This window comes from Eschscholzia californica, unplaced genomic scaffold, assembly GCF_041429995.1.
Source record: "Eschscholzia californica isolate CP2 unplaced genomic scaffold, dmEscCali1.0.p SCAF_1, whole genome shotgun sequence".
Taxonomy (NCBI): domain Eukaryota; kingdom Viridiplantae; phylum Streptophyta; class Magnoliopsida; order Ranunculales; family Papaveraceae; genus Eschscholzia; species Eschscholzia californica.
In genome coordinates this window covers 16,716,058-16,738,268 of record NW_028238198.1, presented here as the reverse complement: position 1 = coordinate 16,738,268, position 22,211 = coordinate 16,716,058, and the positions used below count along the sequence as shown (strand labels likewise).

Sequence of the window (22,211 nt, the reverse complement as noted above, 5' to 3'; positions counted from 1 at the left end):
ACCCCTTTTTATGTGTTGAGTCCTATTTAAGTGATCACACTCACACATACGAGCGAACCATTCTTGAGTGATTTCATTTTTGGAGTGTATGTCCGTGAGGCCGAAGTCGAGGCGAAATGTACTAACTTGGGAATCAAGGTTTTGTGACTTCGGAACATAGATGTGCTTATTATGGTATGACACTTGCATTTTAGGGTAAGATCATTAGTGAAGAGGTTTTTAGCCTTTACAAGAACTTATTTACTTGATTCATTATGTGTTGACATGCTTAAACCCTTTACTATATCAATCATGCTTATCTACGATTTGGATTTTGGACCCTTGTGTATTTGAAACCATGATGTTTGTGGGTGTCATCTATGGAAACCCTCACGAGACCACACTCGTCCACTAGGGCAACCTAGGGGTTTAACGGCTTGTTGCATATGCTAAATGCAACCGGGATTCCTCCGAAAGTGAGTTAGGTTTTTCTTTTATTTTGTTTTGCTCGAGGACTAGCAAAATCTAAGTTTGGGGATGTTTGATGGGTCATGAAAATGTCCCATCTAAGTCGTTTAATTTAGTCGAGTTAGTTCGTTTCGGGTCTTTATTATAATAAAATGGTTGATTTTCTTGATTAGGTGTGTTTTGTGGAGTTAGGTGTAAAAAAACGATTAAAAACAAGGAAAAGATGCATAAAGGGTATTTTGGTCATTTGAGATCAAGGACATTCTGGTAATTTGGCTAAGGTCAGTGCGTGGTTGAAAAGTAGAGGTCGAGACGAGTCCGTAGGAGAAAACGGAAGTTAAATCGGAGTCCGGATGAGCAAATTAGGCAAAGTCAAAGATGAAGTCAAATCAGGTTGACTAGCGGGACAGTGTCGGGCACAAATTTGGCGCGCGGTACACCCACAGACACGTGGCGAAGGAAGGAAGCCGGTGCATCTAAATCCCGTATTCTCGCTCAGCAACAAAATGGACCCTAAGAGCATGATCCGGTGGAGCGCGCTGCAGCTTAATTTGGTGGTCCCGATCCAACGTTTTAATCTCAGCCGGTCGTTCCCGCGTTTTCAAGATCTACGGCTGCTGACCGTCCCGTCCTTATTAATTCTTCCGTGTTAACCGAAGCTGTATATTACGGTAGTCCCGGACGCGTGTCCATCTCTTGTCCCTCCAGATCCGCACGCTTCAGGATCCGACGGTTTCTGAGTCGTCCCACTTTGTTAAGTTACGTCCGTTCACACCCTAACGAACAGATTCTCGCCCATTCTCCAGCCGACAAGTGTCCCACTCAATTTCTCCATTTAAAACCCTAGCCGCCTCACTATTCTGTTTAGGGGTTTTATAAATCCGAAAATGACTTTTTTTATGTTTTTACCATTTAACCCAACCAAAACCAAAACCCACCTATAAATAAATCTCTTTCTCCTCCATTAAAACCTAGACTTCAACAACCCTCTCAAATGGCTTCCTTATCTAATTTCTAAGCCACTTCTCTTTCTATCTTCTAACCCTAATCCCCCATTCTTTTCTTCTACCTCTTCTTACCTATTTCTTTCTTCAACCTAATCTATTTTTCCCATTCTTTTTCTATCTTCTCTACCAATACTACTACTTTCTTCTCTACCACTATTCTTTCTACCATTAATAGTCATCTCCTTCTTTCTTCCATATTCTTCCATCATCTTTATCCCCTTTCATCTCTTCTTTCTAACTTCTTTCTACATCTAATTTCTTCCTTCTTTTCCTTCTTTTTCTTATTTGGGTGGCAATAAAATAGCTATTACTTGGATTTCTTGGAGTAACATTCTTGAGCATAAATGGAGCAAATCTTGGACAAATTGGAGATACATGGGGATATGGAATTTGAGCATTCTTGGTGATTTCTTTCCATTAATTTCTTAGTATTTTCATTTATTTTACAATGTCAATGAATGTCACTCTAGATTCCATGTATAGTTAATTTAGCAATCTAAGGTTGTGAATGAAACCCATTTTGGATCTTTATAATACTTGCTCTTGATTAATTAAATCCTTTGATGTGCTTTAATGTCTATTGATTGTTTATCTATATGGATTGGATTTTCTTTCTATTACTCATGCCTCATAATTAGATATTTCATACTTTCGTTAAGTTGTTAGATGGAGTATGCTTTTTAGATGATGAATAGTAGTTTAGCAATCCGAATCTTTATAAGGAGGACAATTAGAATTAGTAATCATAAAATTGTTTTATCTAGAACATCATCCGGAATCCAAATAGTTTATTATATTGGATCCCGAGTAAATACAAAAGAGATTTAAGTAATTAAGTGTTTGTTTTATAAAGTGAAATTATGTGGTGGATTTTATAACCTTAGATATCCTCTTACCTCTTTCTTAGATAGTTTAGTTAGTTGTATTTGTTTCTTTATTTTACAAATCAATCATCAATTCTATGAAGTGGGGTGTGTGTGTTAGTCTAAGTTAGCTATTGACATTTTGATTATGGGGCTAAACTCGCCGTCAATATTTGAAGTTACCTACCTATCCCTTGGGACGATACTCGATCTTATTTTCAATACTATAACTTGACCCCGTATACTTGCGGGAATAGACCTATTTTTAGGCCCATCAAGTTTTTGGCGCCGCTGCCGGGGATAGGTTTAGTAGTTAGGATATTGTTTGCTTGTTTTGTTCATTAGTTTAGTGTTATTTGTTAACTTTGACGTTTTTCTTTCTTTATTTTCGTAATTTCTTATCTTATCTTTTTTTCAGGTACCACTTGAAGAGAAAAGCCAAAAAACAGGAACATAGGAGCGAAGGGGAACAAAAGAATCAGAAAGGAATCGGAAGGAAGAACGAAACGAGAGGAGCATCCGCTAGTATCGTATTCTATCTCTTTCTTTCTTACTTGTGTGTGATTGGTTGGATGAGTTTTGATTTGCATTGATAGCTTGTTTGTTAGTTCCTTGAGCATTGTGAGATCATGGCCCGTTCTTATAACGGTTGGCCATTTGATGATGATGATGAGCTTATTTCGAGGATTCCCCGCACTAACCGACCTGATATGACCTTAGGTGAATACCAAATGATGTGTAGAGATGTTTCGATTAGTGAGGGGAATAGACCATTTGAGTCTGACAGATCTCGTATGACCCTAGGAGAATACCGACGGATGTGTAGAGATGGTCGAATTAGTGATGGATATGGTCTGACACTAAATATGTATGAGAGACCTTATAGTCCACATTATTCTGAGACCAATGATTTTAGAGGCAGGTATGATCCTAGTATGTACGGTGGGAGTTATTATCAAGAGTCTTCATTTAATTACACTTGTGAGCCTTATCATGAAGAGACTCTTGAAGATAGATCTCAATTAGAGTTTGCGAGTCGTCTGACTGAAATGATGTTACAACATGAACAGACGCAGATTCAAATGCAACAAGAGTTACATCAGAGGTTTGAGTCTCTAAATCATCAATTAGAGTCTCTAAATCATCCATTAGAGATGATGTTGTCACAGTTATTAGCCGACGAGGAAGGGGTTTTACCACCCCAAACTCAAGAGGGTACTAGGTCCGATGGCGAGGGTAATACGTCTAACCCTAGTACTAAGTTAAATGTCGACGAATCAACTGAGAGGACCCAAGAGCTTGAACAAACTGATAACCTTGTTGTCTCGTTTCCTCACCATGTGTCATCTCATCATGATAGAACTATATTAGACTTTGAGATTCAAGGTGATGGCTCTACGAGCAAGTTTGAGGATGACACGATTCTGAACTATCCAACTTTTGACACTTGTAAGGAGTCAGTCTTAGATGCAATGCTAGGAAGGCCTGATATTATAACTGACTGCGAGGCTCCAGATGCCTTTGAGGATATTGATGACGTAGTAGTTAGAGACATGTTGGATAGCTTGTCAGACTATTTACCTAAGGAAACCATGGACCTTGACTTGGTCCCCGAGCCTATTGCCTTACCCTTAGAGTCTAGTTCGACTTTCCACATGATCTCATACTCGGTTGTTGATCCCTTTTGGGACATTTCAGACGTTTTCCCGAAGACGTCTATGGACATAGTGGATATTCTGTCCACTAAGCTTCCAGATGATTTTTTGCCTTCGACTGATATTTTGACTCTTCACATCTATGTCGATCCTTTTGATGATTTCTTTGTTGTCGTTCCTTCTATTTATACCTACTTAGTGGACTGTGCATCCACTAAGTTTGGGGATGGCTTATTTTCTTCAATCGTCTTGCTTGCACTTTATGGTTTTTACATAGTTGTGAGACGATTAGCACCTGTATATAGCTTTCTTTGGGTTGACCCCCAAATTTTTCGTCTTTTGCTTTATGATCGTTAGGCCGATTAATGGGTCTTGATGTTTGTGGGTATCATCTCTGGAAACCCTCCACGAGACATAACTCGTGTTCTTGTGTGAAATCAAGAGAATTAAAGGCTAATTGCATAGCTCAATGCAATCGTGTATACCCGCGTTAGTGGTAGATTTGTATGTGGTCATGTGTTTTATGTGCTTCATTCTCATGATATTTGTTGATATTTTAGGAGCATTTCTTATATGTTTTACTTCTAAGGCGTGGTTTGTTCCAAGTTTGGGGATGGCGCGAGCTTGGCATCAACTTGGAACCTCTTTATACATGAGCCTTGGTAGTATCATCTTTTATCTCCTTCGGTTATGGTAATATCTCTCCACTCTTCTCTTTAGATTGATGTGCCTCTTTATCTTTTGGTGAGTGTATGCTTAGAACATTGAGGACAATGTTAGTTTTAAGTTTGGGGATGCGGGATATGACCATAACCAATGCATGACCATGGGGTTCAAAGACAAAAGGGTTCAAATTAGCCAAAATTTGAAAATTTTGAACATTTTGAGTAGATTTGCATGTGATTCTAGTGATAGTTTTAAGAATTTTGATGCATATGTGTTGAGTTGATGAGTTTTGTGATTGCTAATGGCCTTTGCATGAAAGTCGAGTCTTTTAGTGTTTGTGTTGTGCCATGTGAGTTACATCTTAGTGAAGAAGAAACATTTCTAAGAGACCTAAAGTAGTCATTAGTGGAGACTTAACCTATGTGAGAGCTCAAAGCCTAAATTGCCATTCGAGTGTACTCTTCCGCGCTAACTCCGAGTAGAATGAAGAGCTACTCAACCTCGTAACTTGTAAAAGAGCTCATTTGATCTCGTGTGCTCAATTTCCTTAGCCACTAGGAGTGACATTAGGATAGCGAATTAACCTTACCCTTGTAGTCCATGAAACCCAATGAGAATGCCAACTAGAGGAAAGCAGATACTACATCACCATCCATCATCTTATATCCCGAGAATGAAGACATGAGATAAAAGAATGAAGAATATCAAAAGCAAGTATGAAATGAAAAGTTGATTGCAAGAATAGAGTTGTGTGTGTTGTATTTTGTTTTAGTTGTTTGTATTTGTGTTATGAAAAGAAAAGAAAAAAAAAAAGGAACCAAAAAAATGAAAAAAAGTGATATGAATAAAGAAAAAAGAAAGAAAAAGAGTGAAATAAAGTGATTTTTGTGTATGTTTGAGCATGTGTTAGCTCTTTTGTGTGAGTGATGTGATTGTATATATGTGTTGGTGTTTTTGTTCATGAATAAGTAATCGAAGCAAGAAACAAATGTTAAGATGCTTAAGAGGTTCTACCATAATGAAGAGTTCGACATTCTCGGGATTCCACCATCATCATCCATCTCTAGTATCCGCTAAACTTTAGAAGACATTTTTAGAGGGTAGAATGGGTGAGAAGGGTGAGTGAGCTTCCCCACTCTATATAGTGGCTAATTCCTTTTCGAAGATCATTCGTTCTAAAATGTTGTCCTCACCCCTTTTTATGTGTTGAGTCCTATTTAAGTGATCACACTCACACATACGAGCGAACCATTCTTGAGTGATTTCATTTTTGGAGTGTATGTCCGTGAGGCCGAAGTCGAGGCGAAATGTACTAACTTGGGAATCAAGGTTTTGTGACTTCGGAACATAGATGTGCTTATTATGGTATGACACTTGCATTTTAGGGTAAGATCATTAGTGAAGAGGTTTTTAGCCTTTACAAGAACTTATTTACTTGATTCATTATGTGTTGACATGCTTAAACCCTTTACTATATCAATCATGCTTATCTACGATTTGGATTTTGGACCCTTGTGTATTTGAAACCATGATGTTTGTGGGTGTCATCTATGGAAACCCTCACGAGACCACACTCGTCCACTAGGGCAACCTAGGGGTTTAACGGCTTGTTGCATATGCTAAATGCAACCGGGATTCCTCCGAAAGTGAGTTAGGTTTTTCTTTTATTTTGTTTTGCTCGAGGACTAGCAAAATCTAAGTTTGGGGATGTTTGATGGGTCATGAAAATGTCCCATCTAAGTCGTTTAATTTAGTCGAGTTAGTTCGTTTCGGGTCTTTATTATAATAAAATGGTTGATTTTCTTGATTAGGTGTGTTTTGTGGAGTTAGGTGTAAAAAAACGATTAAAAACAAGGAAAAGATGCATAAAGGGTATTTTGGTCATTTGAGATCAAGGACATTCTGGTAATTTGGCTAAGGTCAGTGCGTGGTTGAAAAGTAGAGGTCGAGACGAGTCCGTAGGAGAAAACGGAAGTTAAATCGGAGTCCGGATGAGCAAATTAGGCAAAGTCAAAGATGAAGTCAAATCAGGTTGACTAGCGGGACAGTGTCGGGCACAAATTTGGCGCGCGGTACACCCACAGACACGTGGCGAAGGAAGGAAGCCGGTGCATCTAAATCCCGTATTCTCGCTCAGCAACAAAATGGACCCTAAGAGCATGATCCGGTGGAGCGCGCTGCAGCTTAATTTGGTGGTCCCGATCCAACGTTTTAATCTCAGCCGGTCGTTCCCGCGTTTTCAAGATCTACGGCTGCTGACCGTCCCGTCCTTATTAATTCTTCCGTGTTAACCGAAGCTGTATATTACGGTAGTCCCGGACGCGTGTCCATCTCTTGTCCCTCCAGATCCGCACGCTTCAGGATCCGACGGTTTCTGAGTCGTCCCACTTTGTTAAGTTACGTCCGTTCACACCCTAACGAACAGATTCTCGCCCATTCTCCAGCCGACAAGTGTCCCACTCAATTTCTCCATTTAAAACCCTAGCCGCCTCACTATTCTGTTTAGGGGTTTTATAAATCCGAAAATGACTTTTTTTATGTTTTTACCATTTAACCCAACCAAAACCAAAACCCACCTATAAATAAATCTCTTTCTCCTCCATTAAAACCTAGACTTCAACAACCCTCTCAAATGGCTTCCTTATCTAATTTCTAAGCCACTTCTCTTTCTATCTTCTAACCCTAATCCCCCATTCTTTTCTTCTACCTCTTCTTACCTATTTCTTTCTTCAACCTAATCTATTTTTCCCATTCTTTTTCTATCTTCTCTACCAATACTACTACTTTCTTCTCTACCACTATTCTTTCTACCATTAATAGTCATCTCCTTCTTTCTTCCATATTCTTCCATCATCTTTATCCCCTTTCATCTCTTCTTTCTAACTTCTTTCTACATCTAATTTCTTCCTTCTTTTCCTTCTTTTTCTTATTTGGGTGGCAATAAAATAGCTATTACTTGGATTTCTTGGAGTAACATTCTTGAGCATAAATGGAGCAAATCTTGGACAAATTGGAGATACATGGGGATATGGAATTTGAGCATTCTTGGTGATTTCTTTCCATTAATTTCTTAGTATTTTCATTTATTTTACAATGTCAATGAATGTCACTCTAGATTCCATGTATAGTTAATTTAGCAATCTAAGGTTGTGAATGAAACCCATTTTGGATCTTTATAATACTTGCTCTTGATTAATTAAATCCTTTGATGTGCTTTAATGTCTATTGATTGTTTATCTATATGGATTGGATTTTCTTTCTATTACTCATGCCTCATAATTAGATATTTCATACTTTCGTTAAGTTGTTAGATGGAGTATGCTTTTTAGATGATGAATAGTAGTTTAGCAATCCGAATCTTTATAAGGAGGACAATTAGAATTAGTAATCATAAAATTGTTTTATCTAGAACATCATCCGGAATCCAAATAGTTTATTATATTGGATCCCGAGTAAATACAAAAGAGATTTAAGTAATTAAGTGTTTGTTTTATAAAGTGAAATTATGTGGTGGATTTTATAACCTTAGATATCCTCTTACCTCTTTCTTAGATAGTTTAGTTAGTTGTATTTGTTTCTTTATTTTACAAATCAATCATCAATTCTATGAAGTGGGGTGTGTGTGTTAGTCTAAGTTAGCTATTGACATTTTGATTATGGGGCTAAACTCGCCGTCAATATTTGAAGTTACCTACCTATCCCTTGGGACGATACTCGATCTTATTTTCAATACTATAACTTGACCCCGTATACTTGCGGGAATAGACCTATTTTTAGGCCCATCACTCTCCTCTCTTCTGAAGTCGACTATCCAATCTCCCCTCCGACAATCTCTTTCTTTCATCAACAACAAATCTCTGACATTTTCTTACAAAGTATTTTGCCTAATGAAGAAGACATCAACCAAAGTCTTGTGACTTCTTATTCCCCCCTTCTAATTTCTAAAGTTTTATTGAGTTTTATATCTAGGTTTTTAGTGAGTTTTTTTAACCTCTACAAATCACACCCACCATTAATGGAGAACTCTCCATGATTTCATCCATTTCCAAGAAACACTATGAAGGTGAAGATGTGTATGGAGATGAGTCTTCTGGATGGGTAGCATTATAAAATTTTATTCCAAATTCTTCAATCTCATCCATTTTCCTGCAAATCTTTTCTACTTCAAGGAAAATAGAGAAGACAAATTGGATAGTATTGAGTAGGCATTTTAGTGAGTTTTGTATCTAAGGTTTTGATGGGAATTTTATTACAAATTAAATAGCATTGGGAATTTCTTGAATCTATACTTAATGCTTGAAAACTATATCTAGAGTTTTGATGACAATTTTATTACCAACATTCTGCTGAAAGAGGAAATCAAGTCTCAAACAAAGAAGATGCGAGCGATTCAAGCGATGGAACGATTCAAGCGATAAGGATGAAGATTATGAGTAAAATTGACAATAGTTTGGTGAATCTTTTTGTGAAGAGAATTGATATGTAATATCTCTAATGTAATCACAATATTCACCAAATTTCAGAAATGGGAAGAAACTTTACTAGTGTGCGTAGTTTTTTCATTTTTTAAAGTTCTATTACAATGACAAAAACATAGTGCTTGCAACTTTACTAATGGGCCTCGTTTTTCCCCTTTTTTTGCCTAATTTCCCTCGATCTGAGGGAAATTTGTTTAAGAGAATAACATATATATGTGGTTCTCTAGAGTAAACTTACTGTTTTCACATTTTTTCGTCTAATTTCACTCGGCTGGGGGGAAATTTGTTGAAGAAAAAAATCATGTACATGCAGTTCCCTAGGGAAAACTTACTGTTTTCGTGTTTGTTCACCATATTTCCCTCCACTGGGGGGAAATTGTTTAACGCACATTTCCAACACATCAATATAGATAATTTGAATTAAAGCAAAAACTAATATAAAACTCTATTGCAACTCATATCATATCTAATTTTCAAGGCCATGACATTTATAAAATGAAACATTATCGTTTTAGACTTGAAATCTTAAATCATGAACAAAAAACAATCTTTAAAAAAATTACAATTAAAATTTTTAAATTTAGAAATTCTGTAATCATTTTCTAATCCCTCTCTATTTCAATATTTAACTTAAAATTCAAAAAAAGAGTTCCTAATACTAAATTGGTATGGGGAGCTATAGTACAAAAAATTAATTTAGTACTACAGCTCCCCAACAACAATTCCTGGCTCCCCTTACCAATCGCCGGGCAGAACTCGGGTCTGATCGTAGAGAGAGAAACACAAATAGAGAGAGAGAGAGAGAGGGAGAGAGAGAGAGAGAGAGAGAGAGAGAGAGAGAGATGAGGCAGTTTGATCCATGGCCCGTGTTCTTCAAGCGAGAGTGGAAGCGTAACTGGCCGTTTCTCGTCGGTTTCGCTATCACCGGCGCCATCATCACTAAATTTTCTCTTGGACTCACAGGTATTATTCCAATCCACCACCCCTAATCGCACCATCTTTTTCATTTTCCCATGTCTATACTTTTTTCCTCTTCAACTTTCCGCAACCTTACTTCTCTCTCTCTATATATTTTAATCGTTTTGCAGAGGAGGATGCTAAGAACTCCCCCTTCGTTCAGAGGCACAAGAGGTAGATTTCTAATTTCCGGATCATCATTAAACTCCTAAGACAGGTAACAACATTACAATCATCAATTAGGGTTTTAGTTATCATCAGTAATCCTATTTCTGGGCAAACCAAACATCAAACTAAAATAATCCAAACATGACCTTAGGGTTCCTTAACGTAATTCACCAACTGTCCTTGCTAAATAATCCCTTATTTTTTTGTGATTTCCAAGAACAAATATGTTTACAAATTGGTTCAGGCTATATAATTTTGTCATGTGATCTACGGTTTCTTTAGCTCCAGGAGCACGTTAGTTGATTTCTTACCTTCTGCAATTACTTGGGAAATATTTTCCTATCTTTTATTAAAGCAATTAGGTCTCAATTTAACATGTTTTCCTTGTTAGAACTTTTAGAAATTGTGGAATCTAACACCCCCATGACACCATAAAAGTTGTATATACCTTCATGCGCATCTATCTATGATTCTATGGTCTATTTTAGTCTTTAGATAGCTCATCTCATAAATGTGCTTAATGGGTACAAAGCACGAGCATGCAGTGGTGAAATTGGGCTATTCGGGCGGGCAGACTCATGGGTATATTCTTCATCTGACGGGCTTGGGGTGGGCTCAGACTTATTTTCGCTTTTAGGACGGGCCACCCGTTGGCATATTCTTCATCGGAAGGGGTAAGGGTGGTCCCAACTTATTTTGGCTTCTCGAGTAGGCCACCCATGGGCATATTCTTCATCGAACGGGCTTGGGTGGACTCCAACTTATTTTGGCTTTTAGGGCGGTCTCGGTCTGGCTACTTGGTCTTATCAAGGCGAGAGTACATGAGTAGTCCATCAGACTTCTCCTATTGGGCTCGGGTGGGACGACATGTTTCCTCAATACCCGAGCCCGATCCACTTATTTCAGCGGGATGGGGTGGTGTTACCATGACTTCAGGCTTTCGGTGTTCACAGGTTTATTCGGACTAGTGAATGTGATGATAGGTCTCAGGCTTTTGAGCTTTTTCACCATGCTTGTGTACATGTATTAAGTGCAACACATGAAATTACTTTGTTAAGTTATTTGTTGTGAATGATTCTTGAGATTATGATTTTCTACAGGTGAATTTCGGGAAACCTTGATCTAGTTTTGCTGGAGTGATGCGCCTTAAGGAGCTTTAGTAGTAGTAGTATTATATTTCCAAATAACAACTAAGATGGTTTGTTTAGATATTAGAAGTCAGATCTTCTTAATGTCCTCGAGTTGTGATATTTGTTTCCTTCTTTTCTCCATGTTTGGATAAGAATAGACGCTGTTGGTTCCATCAGAAAGAGTGTAGAGGTTCATAAAATAAATGATTTACATTACTTCACTTGTTACTTGCATGGTTAATTTACATTTGTTCAAGTCGGATATGAAATCTGACTCAAGGTAGATTTTATAATGTTTTTTTGTATTATGCCCCTGACTAAAATGATTTAGATTGTTACTAGTCAGATTTGGACATGACAAGGAAACCGAACAAAGAACACACGAGATAATTGGTTGTGATAAAAAAAAAAACAAAGTAAATAGATAATTTTATTATTTTCTTTCCAGAATAGAAGAGATAGCGAGAAAGAGCTCCAAATTAGCGACATAAGAGCTTCTGTCTACGGAAGAAAACTCTCATCAGATGTTTCTACTACCCAACTGCACAGAACCTCTGTCTCCAAAAGAAAGCTCTCTGTCAGATGTTTCTACTACCCAATGGCACCAAGACAAAAGAAAGAGAACAAATGAGTTAACAATATTAGCCTACCGTGGGAAGTTGGCGAGATGAACATTATTTATTCACTAAGGTTAATTTTGCGAGAATCATTGGCATATGAGTTTGAGTACGAGGTTGACGATTTTTTGCACATTAGTATCCTTCAATTCCAGTGCAAACTTCGTTCGAAGTGGGAATTACGGATCGCCATGACAGATTTCATCGTATGCGGGTGTATCAACTTGTTTTCTTCATCGAAATCGGTTCGAGACGAACCTTCTGGGGAAAGGGGAGCTGATGCAGGCGCATACGGGTCAAGGACTCAAGGCCGCAAATCCACGCGCCCTTGCCCTAGTCGGTTACGTTAGTGGTCCTAATTAGTGTAGGATTAGGAAATTACCTTATGTTAGTAGTTCTATTATTTAGGAGTTTCTATGTGTTAAGTATCTTTAATATTTAGGAATCATAGTTTGAGTCTATCTAGGATAGTCTATTATCCTATAAAAGGAGGTCTAGTCTATTTTGATATTCATATTGAAGAGAAAAACTATTGAAGTTAATTAAGTTTTAGTTTATTTACCGTTTTCTTTACCGTTCTTCGTTTATTTTCTTGTTCTTCTTTAATTCCGCTGCGACTACATCAAAACATTTACAAAGAAACATGTCGCTATTATAAAAGCCCAAGATTTCATGATCTTGAGATAAATCTCCACTAACCCCTAACACGAGGGTACAACTTGTCAAGAATTTGGTTCAGGAGATAAACTATCCCACTCTATCCAAAACTTAATGAAGATGAAAAAATACATGGTGAAATGAACAACAAAAACTTCTGCAAGAAATAACATATGTTTGGACATGTTTGACACATGGGAATGGAACGCAATTGCTATGAGTCGTCTTCCAAAATGGTGTTTGTACATGAAAATGAATAGACGAGGAATGGGACTCCGAAACTGAGGGGATGGATGGTGATTCACTTTCTCTTGGAACCGTTCAATCAAATAATCTGCGTGGGGAAATTAATCCCTATCAATCCCATTCTTGACCAAACCAAACAATATAGTAACGTATTGCAATTACTAAAAATCATTTACGGGATTACTATTCACTGTAATCGTATTCCTTTCCCACGCACCAAACATGACCTTAGGTTCACGGGAGACCGGTGGAAACGTGGAAAGCATGGGTAAGAGTGACCATATAATGAATTAAGATAATGAAATTAACAGTATTTTGCAGTTCACAAAGGCACTGAGATAGATAAGAAAGGTATTTTGCAATTCAGAAAACAGAATTCTAAAGGCACTGAGAATGAAAGCTCTTCGATACCAAACAAAAAAAACACAGAACTAACATAAATAGATGATTGTTCGATCTGAATCTTGTTCTCAACATACAAAGATGCCATCAAAAACTTAAAAATCAGATGAAACAAACTTACCGTGGAATAAATTTGATTTGGGGTTTTGGTTGGAAAAATAACAAGAACTATTTTGAGTGAGAAATTTATAGCGAGAAAGAATTCTAGTGTTCCACGAGATATTATTGACACGTCATCGTGTACTCGGAAACAAAACAAGAATATATCGTTACGTAACGGGTTTACATGAAAACAGTTCTTACATTAAATTCCAAATTTTGATTCAATTTCAAGTCCAGAAAAACCTAAACTCCCTAGAGGTTGTAGTCCATGACATAATGTTTGGCCCGTCATAACCTTTTTTTTGGAAGTTTCAGAGAATGTCCTTTGTTGTTAGAGACAATGATGTTAAGCGCCAACAACTAGTAGCCTAGTTGGTTAGTGTATTACCCCGAAAGTGCAAAACGTACCGCTAGTATAAGAAGCCCTTCCCTCCACAAAAGAGAGAATAGAAAAGGGAAGAGAAAGAAGAGAAGAACATAGAAGAAATAGAAATAAAAAAGAGATTGAAAAATTGAGTTAAAATCTTTGCCTAAACGACCGACAACTTTTTGCCAGAGAATTGCGATAGAGGAGGGAAAAATAGATAACGAAATTGAAGGATAAGGAAATTGCCTTTACCCATATTTGGTCAACTTGTTTTGACCAAGTCTTGTGTGAAATTTGTGCCACTAGCTATGGATATCGCCTACAAAACTTCCTTACAAAATACGATCGGGAAACAAAAATTCAATCATCCATAATGAGGTTCGGTAAACGAGTACCTCAATATATATAGTTTGATTTAGTCAAAAATAAGAAAAATACACCCATAATGTGGTTCCGCAAATGAGTATCGTTGATAATTGATAGACATTTCCGAAAGAACATAAAGAGCAAATCCATCTACTCTACTTTAGTTTAATGACTCCCTCCTTCACAAGACATCATTCCTTCAGAGGAATAGCATTCAGCTATTGGTTTCTGAATGCAAACCCTAATTCATTTAGGTGTACCAGACATCATTGTTATCTGAGTGCAAAACCTGATTGATTTACGTGTAACAAATATCATTGTTGCCAAAAAAAATAAAACTTAACAAATGTGGGCCTTGTACTTGACAAAGTCGGCCACATCTTGGATCCCCCTCCCTCCACTAGACAACCTCCTGCTGGTTGGCATGGGCTTCCACTGATCGGAGGCTCGTAATTGAGTGGAATTGGCTCCAAATAAACCCAAACACCTAAAGCTAAGAGGGTCAAGAATTCCTAAATGGAGAGTTGAAGGGTATCTCAAGATTGAAAGGGCCAATATAGGGTGTCAGTGCCAACACCAGAAAACAAACCATCAAGTTAAGAACTAGGCTTCAAAATCAAAACAAACAACAACTAATCTGCCTCTCAAGTCTCAAACAACAATAATCACAAGTTCATAACAACAAGCTTTAGTTCATCTAAGGTTCCTCAAATAAGTGTTTCTATAGAAACACAGACACTACTCGAAAACCCAAGTTCCTTTTTCGAAGGTTCAGCCTAATAAACGATGTACATAGGAAGAACAAGACCTTCTATGCAGCAGAAAATTATATATGAGAAAATCCGGTCCCCAGATGATCAGAGATAACACTACTCCTACAGGATTGATATACTAGTAGTTCTTCATCATCTACATAAACACAGAAAACTACATCCATGAAGTCTCTAGATAGTTTTTGGTTGTATGGGAAACAAACCTTAGGTTCTTTTTCTCTTGTTCGTCTTCCATTTGTTGAGTATAAACAGAACTCCTTCCTTCAACGTTGCCTTTCTCCCCTCCTTGAAATTCCAGAGTTCTGGAACAATGTAACGTCCACTTGCATTGTACTCGTTCATCTCCATGAGTGCAGTTGCTACAGCTTGGTATACCTCTTCACTTAACTCGGTTCTCAGACTTTTCAGTTTCTCGTCATCTTCATCTATTATCTCCTAAACCAGCAAAAAACACCACCACCAAATAAGAGACATATAATAACTTCCCATGAGTTGAAGTTGCCGCAAAGGTTGCATAGCCCAATACATATATATATATATTATATATATGTATGTCAAGAAATAAATTTTGCATAAATAAGAAAGACAGTTCCAGAAGAGTGATATAAGAATACCCGATGGTTATTCCCGACTTTGATGATCTTAAATGGATGCCACTCTGGGTTTCTGAGGTGCTCTTCCCATAAGGAGCTCAGCTCCAAAGCTTTTGCATCAGGATCATTAGCGTACTTCCTCTTACAAGCAACTTGGAAAGGTTTCGTATCAAGCTCCCCCATCCTCTTGACCCCGATTAATGCACGAGGACCAATTTCTCTCAGCCCCTGCAAGCCAAGTAATGTTTAGTAAAACAAGAAAATATTGTAATCGCTTTCGTCATTGACTTAATATACACGAATTTCGCAGAGTATCAAACTATATAAAAATATATTTTCAGCTCATGTGAGCCGTGAAATACAGAAAATTTGAACACGATAGGCACTAGAGCTGATCGAGCTTGAACTTCGAATTTAAGATAAACCAAAAAGAAAAAATTGCTTAAGAGAGAAAATTCACATTGATTAGTTCTTTACGAGCTTCCTGCAGCTCATCATTGCTCTTGCGTTCCTTCACAATAAGAGTCTGGTTTAACTCCTCAAGGCCTTCTAGCTCTCCCTCTTTCTCTTCTAAATTCTTGCTCATTTCGTCTATTTTTTTCTTGAACTCTAAATCTTCGTCACCAGATTCATCTCCCATGTGCTTCAGCACATTCAGGTTCCCTTTTAGTCGCTCAATTTCCAGTTCCAATGCTTGTTTTGTATCAAGTTGCTTTTCAAGATTAATAATTCTTTTATGAAGTTCTTCCTTTTCTTTCTGTTGCATCAACAATCACAAGTAGATGAATTAGAAATTGTTAGTCATACATATATTAGACATTCTACCAAGAACTAACAATAAGTTGTTTTACCTTCTGTTCTTCAGCTAGTCTCATGACATTTTCATCGGCTTTCGTTTGTTCCATTGATGCCATTTGTAAGGAACTGTTTTTCATGGCATTCTGAAAAATACAACAGAAACAATGTAGTCTGACATTTTTCACAACAAATTTACATTTTTATATCACAATCATACATGGTTAACATGTATTTTATCTATCATTAGCAGTTAATATATCCCAAGAATAACTTCACAGTTTTACCTTTCTTTTTTCTTCGATAAGTTTGTTCATTTCATTTTCGTTATGCGCCTCGCGTTTTTCTAGTTCTTTCCCTCTCAACTCGAGCTCTTTCCTTTGACTTTCCAGATCCAACTTTAGCTTTTCATGCTCATGACAGATTCGTTGAAAATGATCTCTTGCACTCTGCTGCATTTTTCTTATCTCTGTTACATACGAAGAAAGTGTCAGGTTAGTTCGTGTAGCTTCCAAGGTATGCAAAATTAAAAATACCATCATAAATAATAGAAGAGGTAGTAGTTCACGGATTTAAGAAAAAAATGAACATATGTTTGTAGATCTATACTTGGAATGAAGTATATGTGGTGCCCCTAATATTCAAGCAGACTGGTATTCTCTATATTATATTATATATCAAGCTATGAAGAGATGTGCCCCCCACCCCATTCATACATGATACTTCAATTATCTTTACAAACATTATATCAGATTCTTCCGCTATATAGCAAACCACAAGCTTCAAATTTATCCTTTGCAAGCAAGCTGACACTGGAGACCCCCGGCATCTAATGGTCATATATGCAATTGGTATATAGAGTTATCCTAACATATTCGATTCGTCATATTCAAACAGGAATCTGTTTTCCCTAACACAAATATGGTTAAAAAGCATACCTTCGTTATATGTTTGATGCAGCTTCTCGTTTTGATCCATCAAGGTATGGAGTGACATGCTGGTCTCACTGAATTTGCACTCTATTTCTTTCACCTTCCTCTCCTTCTTTTCAATCTCACTAGCCAGTGTCTTGACTAGTTTGTTTGTCTTCCTTTCCTCTTCAGCTACAACATCAGCAGTAGTCTTCAGATCTCCATTTTTCCTCAAGTGCTCACCTATGATCCCTCCGGATTTGAAGTCGTCCTCTCGGGCAACCCATCCATAGATGCTTGAGCCATGCGACTTTTTCGAATTCCAGTCTCGTTTGCCTAGTCTCTCAGTTTCAAATGACTTCTCAAAAGATATGGCATTATGAAAGCCAGGCCAGTCTTTAGTGAAAATAACAATAGCACTTCCTGAATGACCACGATGATTCCACAGCGGCTGAACCTTTACAGGATTGAACCCTTTTTTTGTCAAATGATCTCTATACTTAGACCCACTTTCCCCTACATATTTGCCATCCTTCCATTCTGTGGGAAGGTTGACAACAATCCCCATCCATGGAAATACAAACTGCTCGTCATTGTTGCCCTCTACAGGAGGTTCACTTGTAACTACAGATTGTGAAGGAACAACATTAGGCGATAAGTCTTTCTCCAAATACATAGCCAGTGCTCTGTGGGTTGCCTTTTGCTTAGCACTCCTAGTACTTGAACCCTTAGCCACCCCATTAGCGTGTTGCAGAATATCCTTGTAGCGGAAATCTTTTTTCTTCCTCCCCTGACAGTATGGGCATCTAAATAACTCATCTGAGAATTTCACCTTGTGTTTTTCATTCTTTAGTTCTTCGTAATATTTATCTCCATACTCTTCGATCTCAGATTCACTTATATCTGAATCATCTTCTGAACTGTGATCCATTTCTTAAAGCAACCTACAACATGAAACAGAGAACTTCATTACACACACACACACAAAAACTAGGGGATAGTAGAGATGATGAAATATCAAGTCATTCATCATCATACGGTATATTTGTTTCTCCTCTAAAACTTTATGAGATTCAGAACCCAAATAGACCGTAATCTTGACTGATGTGCTATATTTGTAGTGATGGGAAAAATTAAACCATCACTTACCAAGACTCAAACTAAACTAAGAAACTTAATTTCATTTCAGAGCATGAACTAGTGTTTAGCGTATGACTGAAGACAAAAACCCTAAATCAAAACCCTAAACGATTACTATTTCAGTTAAAATCTCTCAGATGACAACCAAAATCGATGAATACTTCCATATACTAAAATAGTATCTGAAAACAACATCATCGGAGTTAAATCTCCAAATTCCAGAGAAAATAACAGTAAACAATTAAGATAAAAATAAAAATCGAGATTATCGAGTGAACAAACAGATTCAGGCATGAAAAACAAAAATGTTAAGATTATTTGAGTATGCATGACAAAAACGGAATTGCAGAAACTACAAGTTGTGATCTAAGAAAGAAAATCAACATATGAGAATTCTTACTTAGCACAAAAGGTTGAAACGAAGACGACTCACTCTAAGAAGTCGATCGAAACCCTAAAAATTGGGATATGAGCGAGTGAGTATGAGTGCTGGAAATAGGATTTTTAGAGAGAGAGAGAGTGAGGTTCAGAAATGGTGATGACTTGTTTATAGAAAAGAAAAAAGAAAAGGAAATGACGAATGTGACCTTTTGATGCCCCGTGCTCTCCTGATGTCTGCTATTGATTCCAACCCAGGGAGCATCCAACGGTTAGACAACACTTTTGTCCATCCACCGACTATTCTTATGTTGTCTTCAACATATAAACCAATGGCAAAAGGTTTTTTACTGTACGGTTGTTATTAGGGGTGAAACTAAAGATCGCGAACACAGAAACACCGAAGAAAAACGAACCAGACCCAATCAAAGAAAACCGACCAGAAAATCTTGATTTATAATGGTCGTCATTTTTTTTATTGAACTGGTCTTTATGTTCGATTCAATCTTTTTTCTGACAAGTTCGTTGGTCCTAATCTAGATCGAATAAAATGTTATACAATACTATATTTCATACAATTTATGGTAAAATATTAATAGATAATTAAATATTATATCTTATAATTGAATTACCCCATTAGAAAGTGTAAGTGTTATTCATATACATCATTTATCGGTGAGTATTTATACAAGATAGCTCGAAATAACGAAAAGAAGAAGCAACAACAAACATGACATACACCAGAAGACTTCAACGCAAAAGAGTCTTCTACGAACTAAAAGTCGCCACATCGAACAAAAAGATACCACCTGTACACTAACAACTAGTAAGGTATCAGATAACTCACGGACACAAGTTATACTGGTAAAAGACCAATCCAAAATCCATCACGTTTTCAGAAATTTCTTTAACAAGTTATAAACATCATGACAAAACGATTTATCAAACTTGTAAATACTAATTACTTTTATTGTCTTCCTTAACAAAGTATCCAGAGATTTCATCTACATTTTCAGATACATTCTCTTTCCAAATCCACACCAAAAAAATCTATTGAAGTGTGTTCAAATACCCATTTATTCAAAATTTCTTAGTATCTGCGATAATGTGACAAATGAATGCCCCAGACATTAGGGTACATTTTGAATTTACCAAATCAATGCACACAAAAGGTTAAATGTTTATAAAGAAATCAGTATATCAAACACTAAGGGACATTTCAAATATCAAAATCAATGCCCCAGAAAATGATTGACTTTGCAATGTCCACGAAGTCTAAATCCACTTCCACTCTTTGTTTAATTTTATTTAAACTCAATTTTAATGAGAAGATTAATTTTATTATTTAGGTAATTAGAGAGTTAAGTTAGAGAGAAGTTATTTTCTTTAGTTGATTAATGGATAAGTTAGCAGGTCAATGGATGAGTTAGTGGGATAATGTTGGTAGTGACCATAGTTAGTTGGTAGAACTGGGTTTATAAATAGACCAGTCTTTTTAGTTAATCAAATCAATTCAATTCAATTTAGTTTGTTCCTTCTTCATTCTTCTTTATCTGTGCAAAATTAATTTCCTTTATCATTCGTAATTTAAAGTCTTTTTTGATTTCCATCATTTGGTATCCGAGTTAGGAATATTTTGTGATTACTAACCAAATTGCAAAACGAACAGATCAATCCAACCTCAACTTCCGCGATTTTGTGAGAAAATTTTTGATCAGTGGTATATCCATATGAAAACATTATTTGACTTCCAGGAAATTAGAGAAGTTGTCGAATTTGGATATGTAGAACCAGTTAATCGGGTAGCACATGAAACTCTCTCTCAGGTCCAAAAAGATAGTTTGAGAGAGAACAAAAAGAAGGATAAGAAGACATTGTTCTTTCTCTATCAAACTGTTGATGAGATTGTCTTCGAGAAAATCTCAAGAGCTGAAACAACTAAATAAGTGTGAGATTTGTTGGAAAGATCCTACAAGGGTGATGAAAAGGTAAAAAATGTAAGCTTGCAGACTTTACGAGGTGAATTTGAATCTCTTCACATGATGAACTCCGAAAATATTTTTGATTATTTTTCTAGAGTTTAATTATTGTTAATCAATTGCGGGTTAATGGTGAATAGTTAATTGATCTTCGTATTATTGAGAAAATCATGATATCATTGACAAGTCGTTTTGACTATGTTGTTGCTGCATTTGAAGAAGGAAAGGACCTCTCAACTATGTCAGTTGAAGGTTTGATGAGTTCATTATGTTCTCATGAACATAGGATGAATTAGAGAGCTGTTGTAGGGTCTATATAACAAGTTTTTCAAAGCAAAGTGACTTTGTTTGGAAAATGTGGTTTTAGTGGTGAAACACCTATCGACAGAGGTGAAGAAAGTCATGGTAAGGAACCAAAAAAAATTGGAAGGTATGACAAATCTGAAGTTAGATGCTTTCGTTGCAAAAAATCAAGTCATTATAAGTGAGAATGTAGAGTTTCCAAGAAATATTCAGAGCATGCTGACTTTGCTGGAGATGATGTAGAAGAAGGTAAAACTCTTTTATTAGTTTGTAGAATGGATGAAGATTCAGATGATTATTCGGTAGAAAGTGATGAAGATGGAGTTTGGGTTTGTCCTGATAAAGAAGATCATCAAATAAAAATTGATATTCATGATGAGACAGTAGCTTCAGAATCTCAAGTAATTGAGATTACACCTATTTACCTCCCACCGATCCTATCACTTTAAGAAGCAGTAAAAAATGTAGGGTGGATTTCAATTGAGAAAAGTGATACTTAGGGATTAAATTCTCTTCCTACAGGAAAGAAGACAATTGGGTTGAGAAGGTATTTCAAAACCAAGTATAAACTAGATGATGACCAAATAGACAAATTAGTTGTGAAAGAATGCGATCGAAACCAGATTGATATGAAGTTTTAAATTGAAGAACAAATGGCTAATATTTTATTAAGCCATTGAAGGTCCATCCATCTTTCAAGTTGTAGATTATGAGGGACGTTATGCCATTTGAGTTTAAGGGAGAGTGTTAAATTTAATGTAAACTCAATTTTAATGAGAATATTTATTTTATTATTTAAGTAATTAGAGAGCTAAGTTAGTGAGAATTTATTTTTCTTTAGTTGATTAATGGATAAGTTAGTGAGTTAATGAGTGAGTTAGTGAGATAATGTTAGGAGTGGTCATAGTTAGTGGGATATAAATAGACTAGTCTTTGTAGTGAATCAAATTATTTTAATTCAATTTAGTTTATTCCTTCTTCATTCTTCTTTGTCTGTGCAACATTAGTTTACTTTATCATTCAGGAATTAAAGTCTTTTTTAACTTCCAACATTCTTAAGACTCCGATACTTGAAGTGTTGCACAGAATTTTGTAGATACTTTATAGAAAACCATCTCGAACAAAGCACTTCATTATAAACTTAATGATGAGGCCAAGATAGTTATTTTAAAGAAGAAATCGTGGAATGAATATGAAGGCAGAACCTTTTT

General features: G+C 36.5%; 3 protein-coding genes across 4 annotated transcripts; 2 read left to right on the top strand and 1 right to left on the bottom strand.

The window, feature by feature from the left end:
• The first annotated feature begins 1,420 nt into the window (after window positions 1-1,420).
• Window positions 1,421-5,504, top strand: LOC147564622 (uncharacterized). Its single transcript, XM_086648247.1, has 2 exons — window positions 1,421-1,857; window positions 2,736-5,504. Exon 2 carries the CDS (start codon window positions 2,947-2,949, stop codon window positions 4,327-4,329), a length of 1,383 nt encoding a protein of 460 aa, XP_086504373.1. The 5' UTR covers window positions 1,421-1,857; window positions 2,736-2,946; the 3' UTR covers window positions 4,330-5,504.
• Window positions 5,505-9,870: 4,366 nt separating this feature from the next.
• Window positions 9,871-11,592, top strand: LOC147564621 (ATP synthase small subunit 6, mitochondrial-like). Its single transcript, XM_086648421.1, has 3 exons — window positions 9,871-10,079; window positions 10,205-10,290; window positions 11,342-11,592. The coding sequence occupies exons 1-2, from the start codon at window positions 9,959-9,961 to the stop codon at window positions 10,249-10,251; spliced, it is 168 nt and encodes a 55-aa protein (XP_086504547.1). The 5' UTR covers window positions 9,871-9,958; the 3' UTR covers window positions 10,252-10,290; window positions 11,342-11,592.
• Window positions 11,593-14,737: 3,145 nt separating this feature from the next.
• On the bottom strand, window positions 14,738-19,016 carry LOC147564620 (protein INVOLVED IN DE NOVO 2-like). 2 transcript variants are annotated; one of them, XM_086648321.1, is made up of 7 exons: window positions 18,774-19,016; window positions 17,228-18,144; window positions 16,577-16,758; window positions 16,346-16,435; window positions 15,955-16,251; window positions 15,516-15,722; window positions 14,738-15,336 (listed from the first exon to the last, which is right to left on the bottom strand). In XM_086648321.1, the coding sequence occupies exons 2-7, from the start codon at window positions 18,129-18,131 to the stop codon at window positions 15,106-15,108; spliced, it is 1,911 nt and encodes a 636-aa protein (XP_086504447.1). In that variant the 5' UTR covers window positions 18,132-18,144; window positions 18,774-19,016; the 3' UTR covers window positions 14,738-15,105. The 2 variants fall into 2 exon arrangements, with proteins under 2 accessions (XP_086504447.1, XP_086504439.1); XM_086648313.1 differs by having other exon boundaries at window positions 18,741-18,974.
• Between the last annotated feature and the right edge of the window lie 3,195 nt (window positions 19,017-22,211).

What these genes read in the sequence shown, in the direction of transcription:
- LOC147564620 (XM_086648321.1), bottom strand. Translation starts at nt 18,131, where the DNA reads ATGGATCACAGTTCAGAAGATGATTCAGATATAAGTGAATCTGAGATC. An exon ending in GCATCAAACATATAACGAAG is followed by an intron (nt 16,759 to 17,227) that starts GTATGCTTTTTA and finishes CGTATGTAACAG; the next exon opens with AGATAAGAAAAATGCAGCAG. An exon ending in TTATCGAAGAAAAAAGAAAG is followed by an intron (nt 16,436 to 16,576) that starts GTAAAACTGTGA and finishes TGTATTTTTCAG; the next exon opens with AATGCCATGAAAAACAGTTC.
- LOC147564622 (XM_086648247.1), top strand. Translation starts at nt 2,947, where the DNA reads ATGGCCCGTTCTTATAACGGTTGGCCATTTGATGATGATGATGAGCTT.
- LOC147564621 (XM_086648421.1), top strand. Translation starts at nt 9,959, where the DNA reads ATGAGGCAGTTTGATCCATGGCCCGTGTTCTTCAAGCGAGAGTGGAAG. An exon ending in ATTTTCTCTTGGACTCACAG is followed by an intron (nt 10,080 to 10,204) that starts GTATTATTCCAA and finishes ATCGTTTTGCAG; the next exon opens with AGGAGGATGCTAAGAACTCC.